At 39.8% G+C, this 17,854-nt stretch overlaps 1 protein-coding gene across 6 annotated transcripts in view; it reads left to right on the top strand.

Annotated features, from left to right (window-relative positions):
- Window positions 1-17,854, top strand: part of PCNT (pericentrin) — a 69,603-nt gene that overhangs the window by 45,661 nt on the left and 6,088 nt on the right. For 5 of the 6 annotated variants that reach the window (XM_085065917.1, XM_085065922.1, XM_085065923.1 and 2 more), the window contains 14 exons: window positions 918-1,070; window positions 1,496-1,666; window positions 1,926-3,038; window positions 4,879-5,406; window positions 5,830-5,926; window positions 6,390-6,544; window positions 9,352-9,549; window positions 9,789-9,962; window positions 10,552-10,747; window positions 12,150-12,363; window positions 12,862-13,012; window positions 14,465-15,181; window positions 15,726-16,006; window positions 16,266-16,368. In XM_085065917.1, the coding sequence (XP_084922043.1) occupies window positions 918-1,070; window positions 1,496-1,666; window positions 1,926-3,038; window positions 4,879-5,406; window positions 5,830-5,926; window positions 6,390-6,544; window positions 9,352-9,549; window positions 9,789-9,962; window positions 10,552-10,747; window positions 12,150-12,363; window positions 12,862-13,012; window positions 14,465-15,181; window positions 15,726-16,006; window positions 16,266-16,368 (4,251 nt within the window). The remainder of the gene's footprint in view (window positions 1-917; window positions 1,071-1,495; window positions 1,667-1,925; window positions 3,039-4,878; window positions 5,407-5,829; window positions 5,927-6,389; window positions 6,545-9,351; window positions 9,550-9,788; window positions 9,963-10,551; window positions 10,748-12,149; window positions 12,364-12,861; window positions 13,013-14,464; window positions 15,182-15,725; window positions 16,007-16,265; window positions 16,369-17,854) is intronic. The other variant, XM_085065921.1, reaches the window with a different exon arrangement.

Raw genomic sequence — 17,854 nt, 5'->3', positions numbered from 1 at the left:
CAGAAAGGGCAATTACCCATAATGCTGTAGTTTAACCTCTGTTTTGACAGAATGTGATGAGTTTTTGTGTCAAGCTAAGAAGAAGCACAGAGTAATTGGTCACAACATTTGGAACTTCTATTGGATTTACATGTATAGATGCATACACAACCCCATTGTATATTTATATTGTTATTACATAATTATTATAATATCTGTGATATAGAAACACACAGACTGGTTAAGGATGTGTAAAGAAGAAAAACAGGTGTGATCCTCCAGTCAATTGTACACTGTTCTTTCAAGAACAGTAAAAGATGAAAATAAAATTAGATTTCTTAGAATAAAAATTAATTTCTTACGGAGAGGAATTTCCATTTGTCTTATGAAGTGTGATTTCAACAATTGTAATTCCCAAAGCCACTCTACCTTGCTACCCATTAAGGCCAAGAGATGATAAAACCAGTGGATGGCAACATCACACTGCAGAGAAAAATGTGGTTATTGAATAGTCTCTTTGATGTCTGTGTTACTGGGATTAGCACTGCAGTGCTAATTTCTGGCTTCTGGGAGGAAAAGGATGGTGTTTATATTGACTGTTCGTCATTGTTGTACATCAAATGCTAATATGTCTCATATTCTTACATCAAATGACATCAGTCAAGCCTTCACAATACAGATTAATGCATCTTTTGTGAGCAGGTAGATTTTTTTTAAAAAGAAAATAGAAACCCACCTTTGCAGTACTTTGGTTTTGCAGGTGAGCTGGAAAGCAAGCTTCTCACTCTTTTTATGTGTCAGGTACTTAATAATGCAGGTTGATTAGAGTTTAAATCACTGAATTTGCTGAAGTTACTTCTTGTCATTAAATAAAGCAATGAATGATGTTTTATCCTGGAGGACTTAATTGAAACAACTATGCATTTTTTTTTTTTAAGATTACAAACTTGCTAGACCAACTAGAACAATATAAAGATAACTTGAACAAGAAAGAAGAGCAGATATTGCAGCTGAACTTGCAGTTAGAGATACAGCAAAACCTTAGCACTTCAAGCATCAGCCAGCTTCAGGCAGAGAATGCCCACTTGAAGGTAGGTTCCTTAACTTTAGTGCAGTGCCTAAAATGTCAGAGACCTGCTTTCTGGAGTGTTGAAGTCTTCATCTCATGATGTTGTAAACAGGTATTTGGGTTGTTTCTCTTGCCAGCAGAATGTTGCATTTCCTTTACCAGAATGAATGCTGGGTACTGTAGAACCAAAGTCTCCCAGTATTGTGGATTCGTGCTTGCAGCATTATCTTCTACAGTGATTTGATTTAAATCAAAAATTGAGGTTATTTTCTGGGTTGGGGCAGTCTAATACAGTGGTGCAAACCCAAAGAAGCTGTAGTTGTGTTCCTGAGCTCTTCACCATTATAGTAAAGAGGAGAATGTTTAAACAAAGCCCCTAGTTCTATTCTGACCTCAGGTTGAGAGAGACTGTCAGTCCTTTCTAATGAGATTGTTTTTTCTGGTCAGGAGGATCTAACAAAACTTCATGTGAAGCAAAGTCAGGACGTGGGTATTAGCGATTCCTCAGCTTTGTCATTCCCACAAGCACTACTTGAAGAAAAGAATCAAGAAATCGATCACTTGAATGAGCAGATGAAGAGACTTCAGCATGAGCTGCAGAATGCTCTGGAGAATAAAGTAAAAGTGCTTACTATATGTTCATTGCTTGATTTTTGGGGGAAGCAAGGTGTGCAGATTCTTACTGTAAATTAAATATGTTTGATAATTCTTTGGAAAGCAGAGATTATTTTGAGAAGTTACCAGCTGAAATGTGTGTTTCTTCCTGCTGTTAAATGTGTGATTTAATGCCTGTGTGATACAGCAGAGAAATATCAACTCTGTGTGCAATAATAATTGCCTACATACAGTAATATTTAGTCCTTATCCTTTCTCTTAGGTTGCAGAAGACCAAAACTCTGAACTTCAAGAACTCAGGTCACTGGTTGAGCACCTTCGCGTTGACCAGGAGAGGCTGCGTAAGGACAAGGATGAAGAGGTGGAGCAACTCCATGGAGTAATTGAGAAGCTCCAAAAAGACTTGGCACAATTTGGACCAGTATGTCATGAAGATAGTGACAACCAAGATGATTTCTATGAAGTTGCATTGGGAAAGTCAGTGGAAAACCTTCAGAATGAGTTGAAGAAGGGATTGGTAGATTGTCAGGGTGATCCTGATCCAAACAGAACAAACACATCGCTGCTCTCCACAGTGAGAGAACTTCAGGAGGAACTGGAGCTTGTCTCAGCTTCTAGAGAAGCTCTGCAGCAGCAACTGGAAAAAAAGGAATTGCAGCTCAAAACAGAAGTGGAAATTTTGGAGAAAAAATGCCAGCAGTTGCAAGAATCATCAGAGCAGTCTGTTGAAGAGCTCAGTGCCCTGAGAATCCAACACAAGGCACTTCAGGAACAATACAGCCTTTCCCAAACTCGTTTGTCTCAGAGAGAGGCTGAAACAAAGATGACAGCATCTCGAGTTCAAGAACTTGAAGATAAGGTGAGAGAGAGGGATGCAAATATTCTAGAGAAAGACATGCAAATTAAGACAATGGCAGATCAAAGAGAAGCTGACACAACTGAGCTGCAGTACTTAACAGAAAAGGCAGCAGAGCTCCAAACAGAGCTGGAAAAGAGAGATACATGTCAGGCACAAGATGTTTACAGTCTTCAATTAGAAGTTTCCAGACTTGATTTCCAGGTGCAAGCACTGAATCAGAAAGAAGTAGCTTATCTGAGAGAAATCAAGGAACTGCAAGGGAGCACTGCAAAACTGAAAGGTGACATCAAGGCCCATCTAAAAGAGCTCGATGCCTTACGACTGGAAAGAGCTGAACTTCTTTCACAGTTGGAGTCTTGCAAGCTGAAGGAGCAAGTAAGTCATGAAAAGACTGCATTTCTCAAGCCATTCTGCCAGAGAGAAAGAAAAGATGTAGCCCTTAAAAATGGAATGGAGGAATTAGAAGCAAATATTGATCAGTCATGTGGAGTATTGGCATCCCCTACTGCTAAACTGGTATGTGATTTGATTTTTAATAGTATTATTTTTTGGAGGCTTTTTTAGAATAATCTATTTCTAGATTAATAGATTAAATACATTTTCCCCATTTTACGCTATTTTGCCTGTGAAAGTAATTAATAGGTGATATCCCTTCCTTTCTCTCCACCTGTGAGCTCTTCCCATCTTATTTTTTCCTTCTGATGTGTTGAGGAGGGAGAGTGAGACATTGGGCATCAGCAAGCCAGGCAATGAGCCCACCATGAGCTACCAGGACTGTTTTCCATCCTTCATATCTCTATTGGGGAACTACTTGAAAACACTTCATCATATCTCCTTTTCTTTTCAGAAACCTGCATTTACTGTGACTCTTTCTTGTAATTATTCTGAATCTTTCCTAGAACCATTTGCTCCAAGTAACCTAATCTTTTTAAACCCTTATTAAATCATTCAATTTTAGAAGGCAGTAGGACCAGGTGATTTTTTTTTCAGAGAGCTGTAGAATTCTGTCATACATCAACTTACTGTGTTTAAAGGCTGGCTTACAGAGGTGATAAGTGCTAGTTAAGAGGGCTTATATGAAGAGTTTGAGTACACAGGAAAGGAAGAACATTCAGTGTTAGGCTTGTGTGGATTTTCAGGGCCCTGCTTGGCAGTATGATACAATAATCATCCAAGGGAGTTGACTTATTTAAAGAAGTGATAGGATAATTGCTATGTATAATGACATCTTTCTTTTTAAAGCAGAAATGCAGAGTGTAGCTAGGCAAAACATGGGATCATTCCTGGTGTTTTTATTTTTGTTTGCTTGGAAGTTCAAGTTTGGAGTAGTGCCATCAGTGCTTGGGTGACACTCTATATTCACAGTCTGTCCCAGAAATCTCTCAGAAAAGGGAAACAGATGGGAAAAGTGTTCAATGACCCATGCAGACTGATGTACAAGTTAGCACATTTCTACTCCAGTGGCTGCTGGACCATGTTGCTTATACAGGTGGGGATTGTCAGATCCCTATTTAAAAAACAGAAATAATTTAGGATCCAGTGAAGAGAGGACTGATAACATTTTGAAGGATATCAGGGTATGCTGGAATTCTGGGGGCAGTTAAATGATAGAAAAATCACTTTTCAGGTAGGAACTCAGACTTTGAAAGGTTTAAATTAATATTTATATGTCAGTATATGTATTTGCATGTTTAAGTGCTAGAAGTTTTTAAGTAGGCTGAAGAGGGATAATTATCAAAATTGGAGAATATGTTGAATCAAAGTAAATAAACTACCATGTCTTCAAGCATTCATCACAACAGACTTTTTTCCTATGGATCAAGTTCATCCTAGTATTAGAAAAAATGTAATATTGACATCATTCTTAGAGGAGCTAAGAACCCCTCCTACAGTTATGCTTGGGTTCAAAAGTGGAAACAATGTGAAAAATAGGAAGTGTATTAAAATGAAAGCTGGAGCAGCAGCAAACAGAATAAAGTCCAAGCAGCTAGCACTAGGCTTCAAGCAGATGATTAAGAGGCATGATTAACACAAAAGGATTAAGAAGGATGATCTAAATTGAGAGGGAAAACAATTATTCACTGTATCTAACAAACTAACAGGCATGGAGGATGAAAGTAAATTTCTATGTTGACAGGTTTAAAATAAACTAAAATATCTTCTCAAATAGTGCATTATTTAGACTCAGTCACAGAATCAGAGATTAGAAGAGTAATTTTGTCTTAAAATGCCTTAGATAAAGGGATTGAAGGAAAAATCAATTCTGAAAGGTCTTTTTTTTAAAGTGCATGTTTCTCAGTTTGTGAAATCATACTCAAATTCCATTAAGCAATTAATATCTGTTATTTCATTGTAGGAAAAAGATGAAGTTACGTGTGACTTAACAGTTCACAATAAAAATCAAAAAACACAGATTACGCAATCACAAGAAAATATCTTGTGCCAGGAGTTGGATGTGATCCACAGCTCTGAAGGGGATCAAGATTTGAAAAAGCATAGCCAGCAAATATTGGAAATTCATCAAACTCCTCATTCACCAAAACACAATTTGAACATAGACAAAGAGACTCCAAAAGATTTCCAGAATTTAATTGCAAGCATGTCTTCATGGGGCTCGCCTGAGATGATGAGAAAGCAAGATATGAGCATGGAACTTCAACCAGTTCTTTACCTGACACCCTTCTCAGAGGCTGAAAACACAGATTTTGAAATTGTGCACACAAGGTCATCCCTGCAAGGAGATAATTCTATATCTCTGGGATATTCTAACCTGGATGAAAATGGCAGTGGGGATGCAGCAGTGGGAGTAGATAGAAAATCTCCAGCTTTCTCTGAAAGTACCTATTCTGTTGATGATGATGAAGATATGGAGAAGAAGATTCTGGTAAGTGATAGTCCATGTCTGATTTAATTCTTACTAAACAAGACTGCTCAGCTCTGTGCTCTGGGGATTGCTGAGGGGCCATGAGCTCCAAGTAGTAGAAACCTACACCCTGATACATATATATTGTCTGTATTTTGTAATTTCACAGGAAGATAAAGCCTGTACTTCAGAAAATTTATCTTCAGCTATATATTTTTGTGCCTTGCTTTGATGGGTAATTATATATAAATACATGTATCTTTCATAATGGCTTCCAGAGAGTGCCTATGTTGCATTAATCGTGATATTTGCCATCTCTAGCACTTATATCAAGTAGACATTTGCTAAAATCAGCACTAGTAACAAGGTTTCTGCATTTTCTAAATGCAGAAACCAACAGCAGGATTCAGATAACCAAATTAACATGCAAAACTTATTCTCAAGCAGATGAGAGAAGCTGATAATCTGACTTTAACCCCTTCTGATTTACAAGATGATGAACAATCAAGAGCATCTGCAATGAGCGATGGATGTGGCAGCAGTAAGTGGAACTTCATAGATTCCTTTTACCTTTTCTTAATTTCAATACAAAAACATGTTTCTCCTTTCTCCCATTTTCTTTTTCTGTGGGTCTTTTATTGGAAAGCTATGCCTTTGGCAGGTTGTTCTTTGTTTAAGAACATACATATATAAAACATACACATATATATCTATATATATATATATTTGTGCCTGCTTTTACCTTTTCATCTGTACATACAGAAAATAGGCAGGGGGTTTAAGTGAGTCCTGACTTAACTACAACAATTTCTCTGGGTCTAAAGTCAACTTACTGACTTTTACCTTGTTTAAGTTAGTTGAATTCTCAACCAAACAACTCAATATGATCCTGCATTCATACGAGCAGAAGAAATCATGGTTATTTTGCAAGTGGTTGTTCTGGTTTCAAGTTCTTTTCATATTTATAACACCTTGTGGGAATGGGGGGTTGTCTCTTCCTTCAGATACCAGCTCAAATTTGGCAGCTAAACTAAAGCAGGAGCTACAAACATCAGATCACCTAGATGCCAATGTCATGGCTTATCTGCGATACCGCGGAATAATTCCAGATATCATGGAATCAATGAGAGAAAAGGAAATACTTTCACCACAGATGAAGGTAAGGTATGATTAATATGAGCATACCAGTAAATTAAAACTGGACAGCAAAAATGAAATGCTAATATAAAGTAGTTCGCTGCTACATTTACACTGAGAGCTGTCTGCAATGGTTTAAACTTCAAGTTGATTGTGGTTCTTGTCCTTGCATCTCTCGTAACAAAATCACTGCTATTTGCTTGTATTTGCTAGAATTGAACTAATTTTGCTAGGACAGGATTGGTGCTGTTTCAGAACATGGGGGTAGAAGGATTGCTGAATTTGCTCCATGGAGGCTTCACTGAAAGTTGTTTCAGAAGCAGTGATAGGTGGCTGACCTCATGCTCCCTTGCATGTTCTTGTCATCCTGATGTGATGGAGAGCTGTGAAACACCATTGCAAGGTGTGTAGGGATATTTCAAAGCCAGTTCAAGCAGCATTAGGAATATGCAGAAGACTGAGCAGTGACTACTCACTCTAGTCAGTAAAGCAAGTTGAATATGCCTGGAACTTTTTGGTTTGCTGAACAAGCTCTCAGCCGTTCCGAAAATTCCACCTGTGAAAAGGGAGAAATTCTCATCTATGGGAGAATACAGCAGGTTACAGTGAGTTCTCAAGTAATACAAAACTAGAGGAAATAGCCTTCCTAGAAAGGAATACTGCGTCCTAAAGTGCTTAGCAGGTTCTTTCAGCTTGCCCAGCACAATGGAGGAAGACTTAAAGGAGGGAAGGTGAGCCTGAGCTGAAACTCACTCAAGCTAGCTGGCACAGGTAACTCACAAGATGGACACTGGACCTTTATCACTGTTCAAGTCAGAAGGAAGATCCTTCCCCCATCCAGCTGCCCTTCATAAGAGTCATGATGCTTTAGGGTTGGAGAAGGAAGAGCATGTGGAGTAACTGATGTGATCCAGGAAAAGCCAAACATGCAAAGCTGATGAAACCATCTGTTGGCATTAGAACCAGTGCTACCAGAAAAGCACATCAGGTGTTAGTAACTGGAGATTCCTTGCTGGGAGGCACTGAAACACCCTCTTGCCATCCTGATACTTTCTCTGGAGAAGTTTGTTGCTTACCAGCAGTTTGTATTTGTGGTATTATTGAGGCTGCCAAGCTGAGCGAGCCCTACAGATTATCCCCCATGTGAGCTGTAACAGTACTGTAACAGGGCAGTTCAAAGGATTGGCACCATGGGTGATATTCTCTATACTCCCAGTCAGAGGAAGGGGACCAGGATAGAGGTGAATCCCTGGCTGTGCAGCTGGTGCAGCACTCAAGGTTTTCATTTTTATGATCACTGATTTACCTTTGAGAAGCCAGAAGTGTTGGGAGCTCATGGAATTCACCTGACCGAGTGGGACAAGAGTGTGTCCTCCAATAAGCTGGCCAAACCTGTAAGGAAAGCTTTAAATTAGATGAGGAAGGGACTGGAGGGATGAAGAGCCTCCTATTGTAAGAGAAGATCAGATTCAAGACTATCAGAGGAACCTGGAAATAGGTAAGTCCATGGGACCAGAAGGCATGAATCCCAGGGTCCTGAGGAAATTGGGCAGTTGCAGTTGCTAAGCCGCTCTCCATAATTTTTGAAAAGTCATGGCAGTCAGATAAAGTCTCCAGTGACTGGAGAAAAAGGAAATATAGCACTCCTTTTCAAAAAGCATAACGAGGACCTTGGAAACTACTGACCTTTCAGCCTCATCTCAGTGCCCAGTTAGATCATGAAACAGATTGGACATAAGTAAAACAATTTCTTGTGATGAGACACTGGCACAGAGAGGTGGCAGAACCCTAGAAGTCCATCCCAGAATCCACTCAAAATGAGGTTGTATGGGGCTTTGAGCAACCTGAACTAAAAGATGTTCCCCATGTGTGTCACAGCAGAGTTGGACTAGAAGTGGTCTTGGAAGGTCCCTTCCAACTAAAAACCATTCTATCATTCTGTGCCTAAAAAACTAATAATTCTTAAAAGCATAGTCTCAGAGACTTAATGGAAGAGGTGAGTTTTATTTTACCTTAAGGAACAGAGATATATTTTTTTTCTTTTGTAGAGCATCAGTCTAGACTTTACTGGCTGGAAGATCTGAGTGCATGTTCCAGTATTGAATGTTTAGTTTGAACACTTTATTGTGCTTCTGCTGTTAATGTTTACTAAAGGTTTTCATTGATTCTTGAAGTAATCACTATTTTGATTCCAGTGACAGAAAAGCAACTCAAGTTGGTTCAAAAGTAATTAAAAAAAGTGCAAGAAAAGAATTTAAAGAGTTAAATAAAAGTACTCTGTGTTGTTGTTGAAGTGAGTAGCAATGAGGAACAGCTCCACATGGAATCTGGGATATTTCTGATGAGATGTGTGTAAGAAAAGGACTTAAATCTCCAGTGACCTTCCTTGAAAAGAGGCCAGGAAACATCTGTGCATGATGTAATAGTTTGTGAACGGGGAATTTATTTAAAATATATTATTTGGCCTGACAATGTCAGAGGAAACATTTTCCACTGTGTAAATTATTAAAACTGATGATTTTGGGAGATGTTATTTGTACACAATTGGCTAAATTAAGCCAAGGTTTTCTAAATACATGATTCAGCTTTCTGGCATCACTGGGGTTTAGTAACATAGCTTCAGACTTGATAGAATTTAATTGATTCCCAGGAAAGTTAGCTAAATGGTTCAGAAACAAAGGTAAAGCACAGCCCTTTGGCATAAATAATAATTTATACTTAATTGCATCTTAGTGTGTTGATACACAGACACCTTAGTTTTGTTGTCTAGTACTGTCCCATCCTACTCTTACACTGTTTCCTAATATTACCTTGTTTTTCCCTTCTCAGGCTGTGCTGAAGATGGTGTATGAGGAGAGCCACAAAATACTGGCTTTGTCAGAGCATCCCTATGGTTTTAGGGAGCCCAAGAACGTCCCTCAGACCCGAGCAGTGATGGAGGGCTGGCAGAAGGAGGGATTATCCCTACTGGATGCTATCCAGTCACTGAAGGATTACCTCAGCAAGGTGGCAGATAGAGGAGACAAGGTATGGCGATCAAATCCCCTTTAAAGCAGGGTAACCAGGTTTTATATATATATGTATAAATGTATATTTTATATGTAATATTTTATGAGGCTTGTGTGCACGTATCTATGTTTAAGGAGTATGGGACAATACTGTTTAAACACTTCTAAAAGTGCCTAAATTAAGATATACTCTTATGATATGAAAACACTGGGCTACAGGTTGAGAGATGCCATTTAAAAAAATATATATTTTGACAGGAAATTTCAGGTGTTGCTGCTGACTGGAGAGGAGAAATTCTGCAAGCAGTACAGAACATGTTTGAGAAGGAGAGAAATGTGTTGCAAATTGACTTGAAGTCTCACTTCTCCAATCCTGCAGCTGGCGACGCAAGTTCATTAGGGGAAAAGCTGGAGTATATAATGAAACAGCAAGTATGAAAAGCTCTTAAAGTGTTCTGCTCATAAATCACTTCTTTATTCTCTTATTTTTAAGAGTTTTTTTCAGTTTTTGCTTCTGTTATTAAATTTTGTGTGTTAATGCAGATGGCGTGGGATCAATAGTTTTTAGAGTTTTTGTTGTGGTAGCATTTTTCTTGAACTTTGTTCATGGTGTTACAAAGCCTATTGATTATTTTAGCTGGCAAGAAGATTATTTTAGCCAGAAAGACTGTGATAGTGAATAGGAAATACTTAGTACAATTCTTTCCTTTCTTCCCATTTGTCTAGAGCTTCACAGACCTCTCTTGCAAAGGATATGTAGTGAACTAACTCTGAATCTGGGGGATTTTTGCCAATAATACTTAGTTTCTAGGTTGTAGTAGTTATGTGTAAACCCTATAAGACAAGTGAAGTGGGTTTTTTTCTTTTTTACCTCATATTAACATTTTGCGTTAACACGAAGCAATACTTAGTCATTTGAGTGCTTCTGTATAAAACCTGTGCTGCAAGCATTTCCTTAGCGTTTATCCTTGCAGGAGATATGGAAACAGCCTTGTAGTTTGAATAGTTTGGTTTGTTTCAGGAGGAGCAGAGGCAGATGGTTGTGGAGCACCTCTTCTCCTCAGACCGGAATAGCTTGCTGTCAGAAATCCAGGACCTCCGAGCTCAGCTCCGCATGACACATCTCCAGAACCAGGAAAAGCTCCAGCAGCTCCAGGAAACCCTTACCAAGGCTGAAGATCATGGCAACAAACAGGAACACCAGCTCAGGAGGAAAGGTAATTCTTACTGTCTTTCTCAGTTCTTTCTGTCTTCTGCATCAGTTTGTTTTTGCCTCAAAAGTAAAAGGCAAAAAAAGGTGTCTTGCAAAGAAGCAGATGCTGTACAGTTCTTCAGTTTTACTGAATGCACTCAGGTTGCCTATGATGTTAGCAGTTCTTTCTCATGTATCAGTAGTTAAGACAAATCTGTGAAAAGCAAAGAGAAAGTGTAAAACAACCCAAAGCAATAGAACTGAAGTAGTGTATACATGGAGAAAATACAGCAAGGACAGTAGGGAATTTGTTTGCAGGGAATTGTTAATGTCAGAAAAATTGATCCACAAATTCTAGAGGCTTATGTCCAAAAAGGAGGAGTCCTGTAACTTTATTTGTGAGTAAAGGGAGAGGTCATGAGCATTTCCCATGGAGTCTCTCAAATTGATAGAGGACACAGCCTCTTTTATCCTAATTTCCTAGCTGCATTTCCCTCTCTCTTTCCCCAGTGGCTGAGGTACTCGAGAGGTACAGACTTCCCAAATTGCCTAATACAGACCCCCTTCTAATATACATCCCCCCTTCTCCTTTTCCTTGTCTCTGTTCTTTTAGTTAAATCCAGGGATATAACACAGCCTTGGGTAAGTCAATTAGTGGAATTCCTATGGAATTCCTTCCCATTGTTTCTTGTCTCTCTCAGTATCCGGCTTTATCTACCAGCAGACTCACAGTTTGTATGTTAAGACACTCCCTTCTCTTTCCTCTCATTAATGTGTTTGCTAGTATAGAATCACAGAATTTTTTTGGTTGGATAAGACCTTTAAGGCTGTGGAGTCCAACCATAAACAGCGCCAAGCCCACTGCTAACCCACGTTCCTGACTAAATAAGCAAGCCTTGGTTTTCACAGCAGGTTGCCTTTATGTAATAAAGAAACAAGTGCAAGTGACCTTGGTCAAACAAACATCTCTCTTCAAAGCAAAACACTTTTTCCTTGTTTTTGTTTTTCCTTCATTATCATTCAGGATTCAGCCATTTAAAAGCTTATTAATAGCACATGCACTAGTACTTATCAAACAGGAACCTCCAAATTTAGGGAAAGTTGTTTCTCTTAACTCTGAACAGAGCTGGCAAAACAGGTTTTATTTAGTGATTCCTGTCATAAAATGTTTATGTAAGTGGATAAGTTTGCTTAAGGAGGTTTAAAATCCATTAGTAACATATTGCTTACAGACTATCACAATAGTAGAATCATAGTGTTTGTGCATCTTTCTGCTTATTCCTCTCATGTATGAAAAGAAGTGAATTCTCTAGATGAACACTTCAACACAGCTGATTTTTTTTTCTTAATTTGAATTAGTTTAAGTGATACTACATTGTCAAGGTCTCTGTAATATAAATAACTGTTACAATGTTTTCTCATCCTAGTTGAATTATTGGAATATAAGCTTCAGCAGGAAAAATCTATTGTAAGTGACTTGCAGAGCACCCTCTCTGAGGAGCAGAAAAGAGCCTCTGAAACATGTGATCTCCTGAATCAAGAAAAGGCATCCCTGAAATCAGAGCTTTCTGAAAGTAAGCGAGAGAACGAAAGGTTGCAGAAATCCCTGGAGGAGATTCAGAGGGAAATAAATCAGTTACGGTGAGAAGTAGATCTATTAATTTATTTGACTTATCAGCAAGTTTGAAAGAGCTTTATACTAATTGGATTCACAAATGGCTTAGCACTTGGAAACAGGAAGGCAAACTAGGGTCTCTCACTTTTAAGGGTTACATTTCCTTTACTAAATTCTGTCATCTTGGGTATGTTCCTTTCCCCTCTTAGTGTATGCCAATATTTTTCTTTCCTCTCATGGGACAACTTTTGGACAGCTTTGCTCTGCCAGGATAAATAACGTCTCTCTATCTCTTAATTCTTACTAAATAGAGCAATGCTAGCTTGGCTTGCAGGGAGGTAAGTGTTTTCAGATGCTAAATAGCTGTGACTTGAAAACTGATCCCCTTTAGAAAGAATAGAGGCCACCTTAAAGAAACAAATCAATAGAAAAAACTCAGAGAAACCAACCCAAAATGTCTTGCTTGTGATGCTAGTGAAGGATGTTCTGTTCTGAACATGGAAATGTCTTTCTGAACTTTGCAGCTTTGAATTGGAAAAAAAAGAAAAGGATTTGGCAGCTGCACTTGAAGACTTGCAGGCTGAGCAGCTGAAGGAATCTGAGCTGCGAGATTGGCTTGAGGAACAGCAGCGTCAGCAGAGGAAAGCAGAGGATGAAAAGACAAAGGCCGTGGAGGTAATTAACTAGCAGGTTATTTGTGCAGTCTTCTTCACCTCTACTGTTCTTTGTTTAGTAACTGTTAAAACCCCCCAAACCTCTTCTGAAAGTGCACAGCAAGCTTTTTTCACAGAATTAAAGCTTTCAATTACTTTCATTAATTACACGTGCAGAAATAAACCCAAGCTGAATGCCGGGTTGTTTTGGTTTTTATTCCACATCATCTTAGTGTTTTTTCCTTTCCCCTTTTTCCCTGTTGTGTACTGCCCCTTGCTGAGTAGGAACAGCCAGATTCTACAGCTGTGGAGCTGCACCCTTAATTCCAGAGCAAACTTGCCATGAGGGTGTGTTGTGTGTGATCACTGAGATTATAAAGAAAACCACCCAATGATAAATAGGTTTGGCAGAGAGTAAGTGGAGCCTTTCCAATATATTATGTATTTTTGGAGGTTAACCAAAGTCATCCTGTTCCCTTCTAATTGAAGAGAGAATAAGTGAACAGCTTTCTCTCCAAGACTGTAATAGCAATGACTCAGTGCTTGTAAAAGGACTACAACAAATGGAAAAGAAGATTTAACATAAACCATTTCTTGAACCCCAAAACTAAACTATCAAAGAACTCCAAACAATCTTACTTAAATTCCCTAAGTGAGGAAACACAATTCTGACTATTTCCTTGTAGTCTGGCTTCTCCTGTTGTCTTCCTGGTAGGTGTTCAGGTTTGTGAGTGATTTTTGTTGGGATTTTTGTTACATGCTGCCACCATCCTCCACCTTTTCAGAAACCTGCTCATGCAGGGAGGACAAGTTAGCCAAGGCCAGAAGCAAAGTGCATTTCCCTGGGGGTAGCTGTGGGACAGATTAGTCTGGCATTCACACATTTTTAAGTGTCAGGAAGAAGTTCTTTACTCAGAGGATGCGGAGGCCCTGGCACAGGTTACCCAGAGCAGCTGTGGCTGCCTCTCAATCCCTGGAAGTGTGCAAGGCCAGGCTTGGAGCAACCTGGTCTAGTGGAAGGTGTCCTTGCCCGTGGAAGGGGGTGGGATGAGACGTGCTTTGAAGAGATGGGCTGCCAAGTCCTGAATTTTTCCATCTACTCCTACTGCTTAGATTTTTCTTTTTAAAACTACATGGGTTATTGCTGTTTCAGAAGTTACTTATTAATGGGACTGAGTAATATGAAGAGTAGTGGTTTCCTAATGAGGGTCTTACTAACTGAAGAAGAAATAATGTACTGGTAGATATATTAACATGATAATTTTTGGGTTTGGTGCTTGGTGTCAGATTGCTAAGGAGCATTTTCCTTGACACTTGTGATTTTAAATTAAACTTTTTAATACCTGAACTGCTCTAGTGAAGTCTTGAATATCTTCATGGATAAAACAGGAGGTTAAAAATTGCTAGATACGAGCCAGCCCCACAGATGAGTGTTTGTACTGGAATATTAATGTGTTCTCCCCCTTGTGCCCAGGAGCTGCAGGCTGCCCTGGATGTGCAGTCAGTGCAGAATCGCCAGCTGGTTGTGTCCTTGGAGCACGAGAAAACAGTAACAGATAACCTCCGCAAGGAACTGCAGATCGAGCACTCCCGCTGTGAAGCCTTGCTGTCCCAGGAACAGACCAAACTGTGGGAGCTCCAGAAAAACCTGGATGCTGAGAAAAGTCGTTCGTTGGAGCTCCTGGATTCCTTGAATCATGAGCGTGTGTTGACAGAGCAGCTGAGCATGAGAGTGAAGGAAGGTGCTTCCTGTCAGCACAGGGAGTCGCTGCTGGAACAAGCCTTCATCCAAGAGCTCCAAGCCCAGCTGGAAGAGGAGAGGACCCGAACTATGGAGCTTGCTGCTGTTATTGAGAAAATGCACCACAAGGCCATCATGTCCAAAAGGCAGCTGGAGGCTGAGGTACAGATGTGCTGCGAGGAAACCCAGAAGGAGAGGGAGGTCAGCGACAAACTGCGAGCCACCCTGGAGTCTCTTCAGGCACAGAAGCAAGAGGTGATCCATTCCTTGGAGGCCCAGAGGGAGAGAGAGGCCAAGCTGAAAGCTGACTGGGAACAGCTGCAGTCACTCTTCAAGCTGCTGAAAGAGCAAGATAAGAACAGGAAAGAGGAGAGGGAGAGAGAGCGGAGACAGCACCAGCAGACAGAGCTAGAAAAACAGAAGGATCGGCAGAGAGATCAGGAGAGACTGGTGAGAATGCTCTGCCTTACACTGACATAGCCACACACTGGGATTTAAGCCTCTGGAAGGTGTTCGTCAATTGGAATGCTTCCTTCTCTTAAAGCATTCTAAAAATGTGTTAAATGAGCTCTTGTCCTGCTTTTCTCAAATGGAGCTGTTTTCAAGGGATTGTGTCTTGGGTTTATTGTTGACAGAAGTTGATCTTTAAATTTTTGCCCATGCTGGGAACTGCTGGTTTTTCACAGGTAGGGACAAACATGGGTTAAACGCAGGATGGAGCCAAACTAGGTTTTGTGTCATTGCCCTTATTTTGAGCTAGCATCCCAGTCGTGGCTTGTAACAGTATTATTTTTACCCTGGATTTCTCCTTGTATGGACACAATGCCCACTCCAGTGTCATTAAATGGCTTCCTGGTGGCCCTGGAAAGCAGTGCTCTAAAGTGATCTGGCAGTTAAGGAACACCCAGGGGAATATGCTCATTAGGTGTGATGACACTTATATAAGTGTGTATGTATAATATACAATCAACTACTACTTATTCTGTTCAAACAGCAAAACTTGGAACAGCAACACCAGAGGGATGAACAAAGAATTAAAGAACTGCAGGAAATACTGGCAGTATTAAAAGAAAGAGAAAGAAATCCTCCAACTCCAAACCGTCAGGAGGAACTCTTGTGTACCTCAAGAAAAGACAGGAGTGTCAAACAGCCTGTGACAAAAGAAACTGAAAAACCCCACTTGGACCAGCAGCAACAACAGCTGGAGAAGATAAGGCAGCAGTTGCTCTTTGTGGCTGTGCACCTGAATGAGTTCATATATAAAACTCTAGATAAGTGAGTTCATAAAAGGGCATTTTGCTTTCCATTCTGCTTCTTAACTTGGGTGGGTCATGGCTGAGACCCCTGTGCTCTTAATTCTTAAAAATTAACAGAATTTGCTAATTTCTCTGTGTACCCATAGTAATCTGTCTGTTAAATATTGCATTAGTAAAGCTTCAGAACTTAAAGGTCATGTAGTGGGAAGAAGCAATCAAATGTGTGTTAACATCCTTACAAATCAACCCAATACTGAAAAGGTATTTCTGTCTAACAGAACGGTTAACGACTGGTCTGCATCAAATGATGAAGCTGTAGCCTCTATACTGCAGACATTAAGGGAACTAAAATCAGATTTACTGTCTCCTCCTACATTTCAGGTAAGGAAAATATTAACATGTTTCAATGTCCAACTCTGTTTTGTTGCATTGCAGAGTCTGCTTCTGACAGTATTTTTTTCCTAGATATGTAATGTGTCCAAGGATCACAAACCTTGGGATGTGTTGCTGTAGCTTCTTTATGCATCCAGAGACAACTGTTTTTCACCAAAATGCCAAGTACTTTTCATAAAGCACCATAGTGGTTTGTAATCTCAGGAGGGCTGTTCTGACCCATGTTTGCTGTATTGCAAATATTTTATACAAGCCCAGGGATTATTCAAAGACTGAGTTCAGATCTATAGATACAAAATACATGAAAGCATAGCTTTTAGATTCCATCTGATTCCCCAGATAACTTTGCAGTTTTATGTCTTTCTCTTGCAGTAGACATTTCCATCTTCAATCACTTTTCAGTCAAAATTTGGGGATTTAAGGCTAACAGTATTGACTCTTGTTTGATTCAGCCTTTCTATTCCCTCACCTGCCCTGTCTCCAGAAGACACACCTTTGAGAAGGAATTATGACTGTCTGATACATTAAAAACTTCTCGTATCTTCTGTTCACCAGTTTGATGTGTGACAAGCTGCCTTGCAATGTTGCAGCTCTCCCTGTCCACCTGCTCACAAAATACAGTTCATATTTTCCTTCTGTCACTTCTGCAGACACATAGGTGGTTGCCAAATGGATCATCTCCAGCCTTGAGGAAGGGGATGCAGCCTCTTCTCCAAGTTCATGGGGTTATTTTGGTTAAGCCTTCCTCTTCACAAACCTTTAGAGCTGTCAGCTGTAGACAAAACTCTTGTTGGAGCAGAATTCCCTCCTCCAGGGACTGACCACACAAAAATAAAGGAACTCAAGTTTCCTGACTTAAATTTTGCTTAACAAAAAAAGAGTTCAGTAGAGGACTTTCAAGACACACTCCTTTCAAGAGTTTAAGAGGAAAAACTTCACCTTGACAGCTTTTGCTCTGTGGGCACAAACAGTCCCTCCTCTCTGCCCTCTTTTCAGGCTTTGATTTTTTTTATTTTTCCAGAATCACCTTTTCTTTCAGTCTCCTCCCTGAATTTCTGTTTCCTTTAAGGTACTGAACCACATGCTCAGGAAACAAAAGGAATTTACTGCTGTTACCTCCTTGAGCTGTGATAAATTGGGAAGTGTCGGACAGGGAACCTGGCAGAATGTCAGCATGGAGAATCTGTGCCAAAATGGAGCTGTCTGGTCAATCAGCTGCCAAATGGTGCAGCAGAAGCCAAGGACATAGATGAGTCATGTAGAACTCCTTCAGATACTACAGATTGTACTGAAATAAGTTGCTAGGAGAAACTGGGGTCAGTTGTCTGTACTGGCTTCCTCTAATGTATTGATTTTATTTCAAAGGAAAAACACTGACTACTTTAAAAAAATACCTTTTATTTCTTTTGTGGTCTGCTGCATCATGCATTGATGTAACTGTTGACCAGTAAATTTGCAGTTGATACATAGATGG

Source organism: Lichenostomus cassidix, chromosome 7 (genome assembly GCF_008360975.1).
Source record: "Lichenostomus cassidix isolate B80296 chromosome 7, HeHo_3.0, whole genome shotgun sequence".
Classification (NCBI taxonomy): Eukaryota; Metazoa; Chordata; class Aves; order Passeriformes; family Meliphagidae; genus Lichenostomus; species Lichenostomus cassidix.
This window is presented reverse-complemented; position numbering and strand designations above follow the sequence as displayed.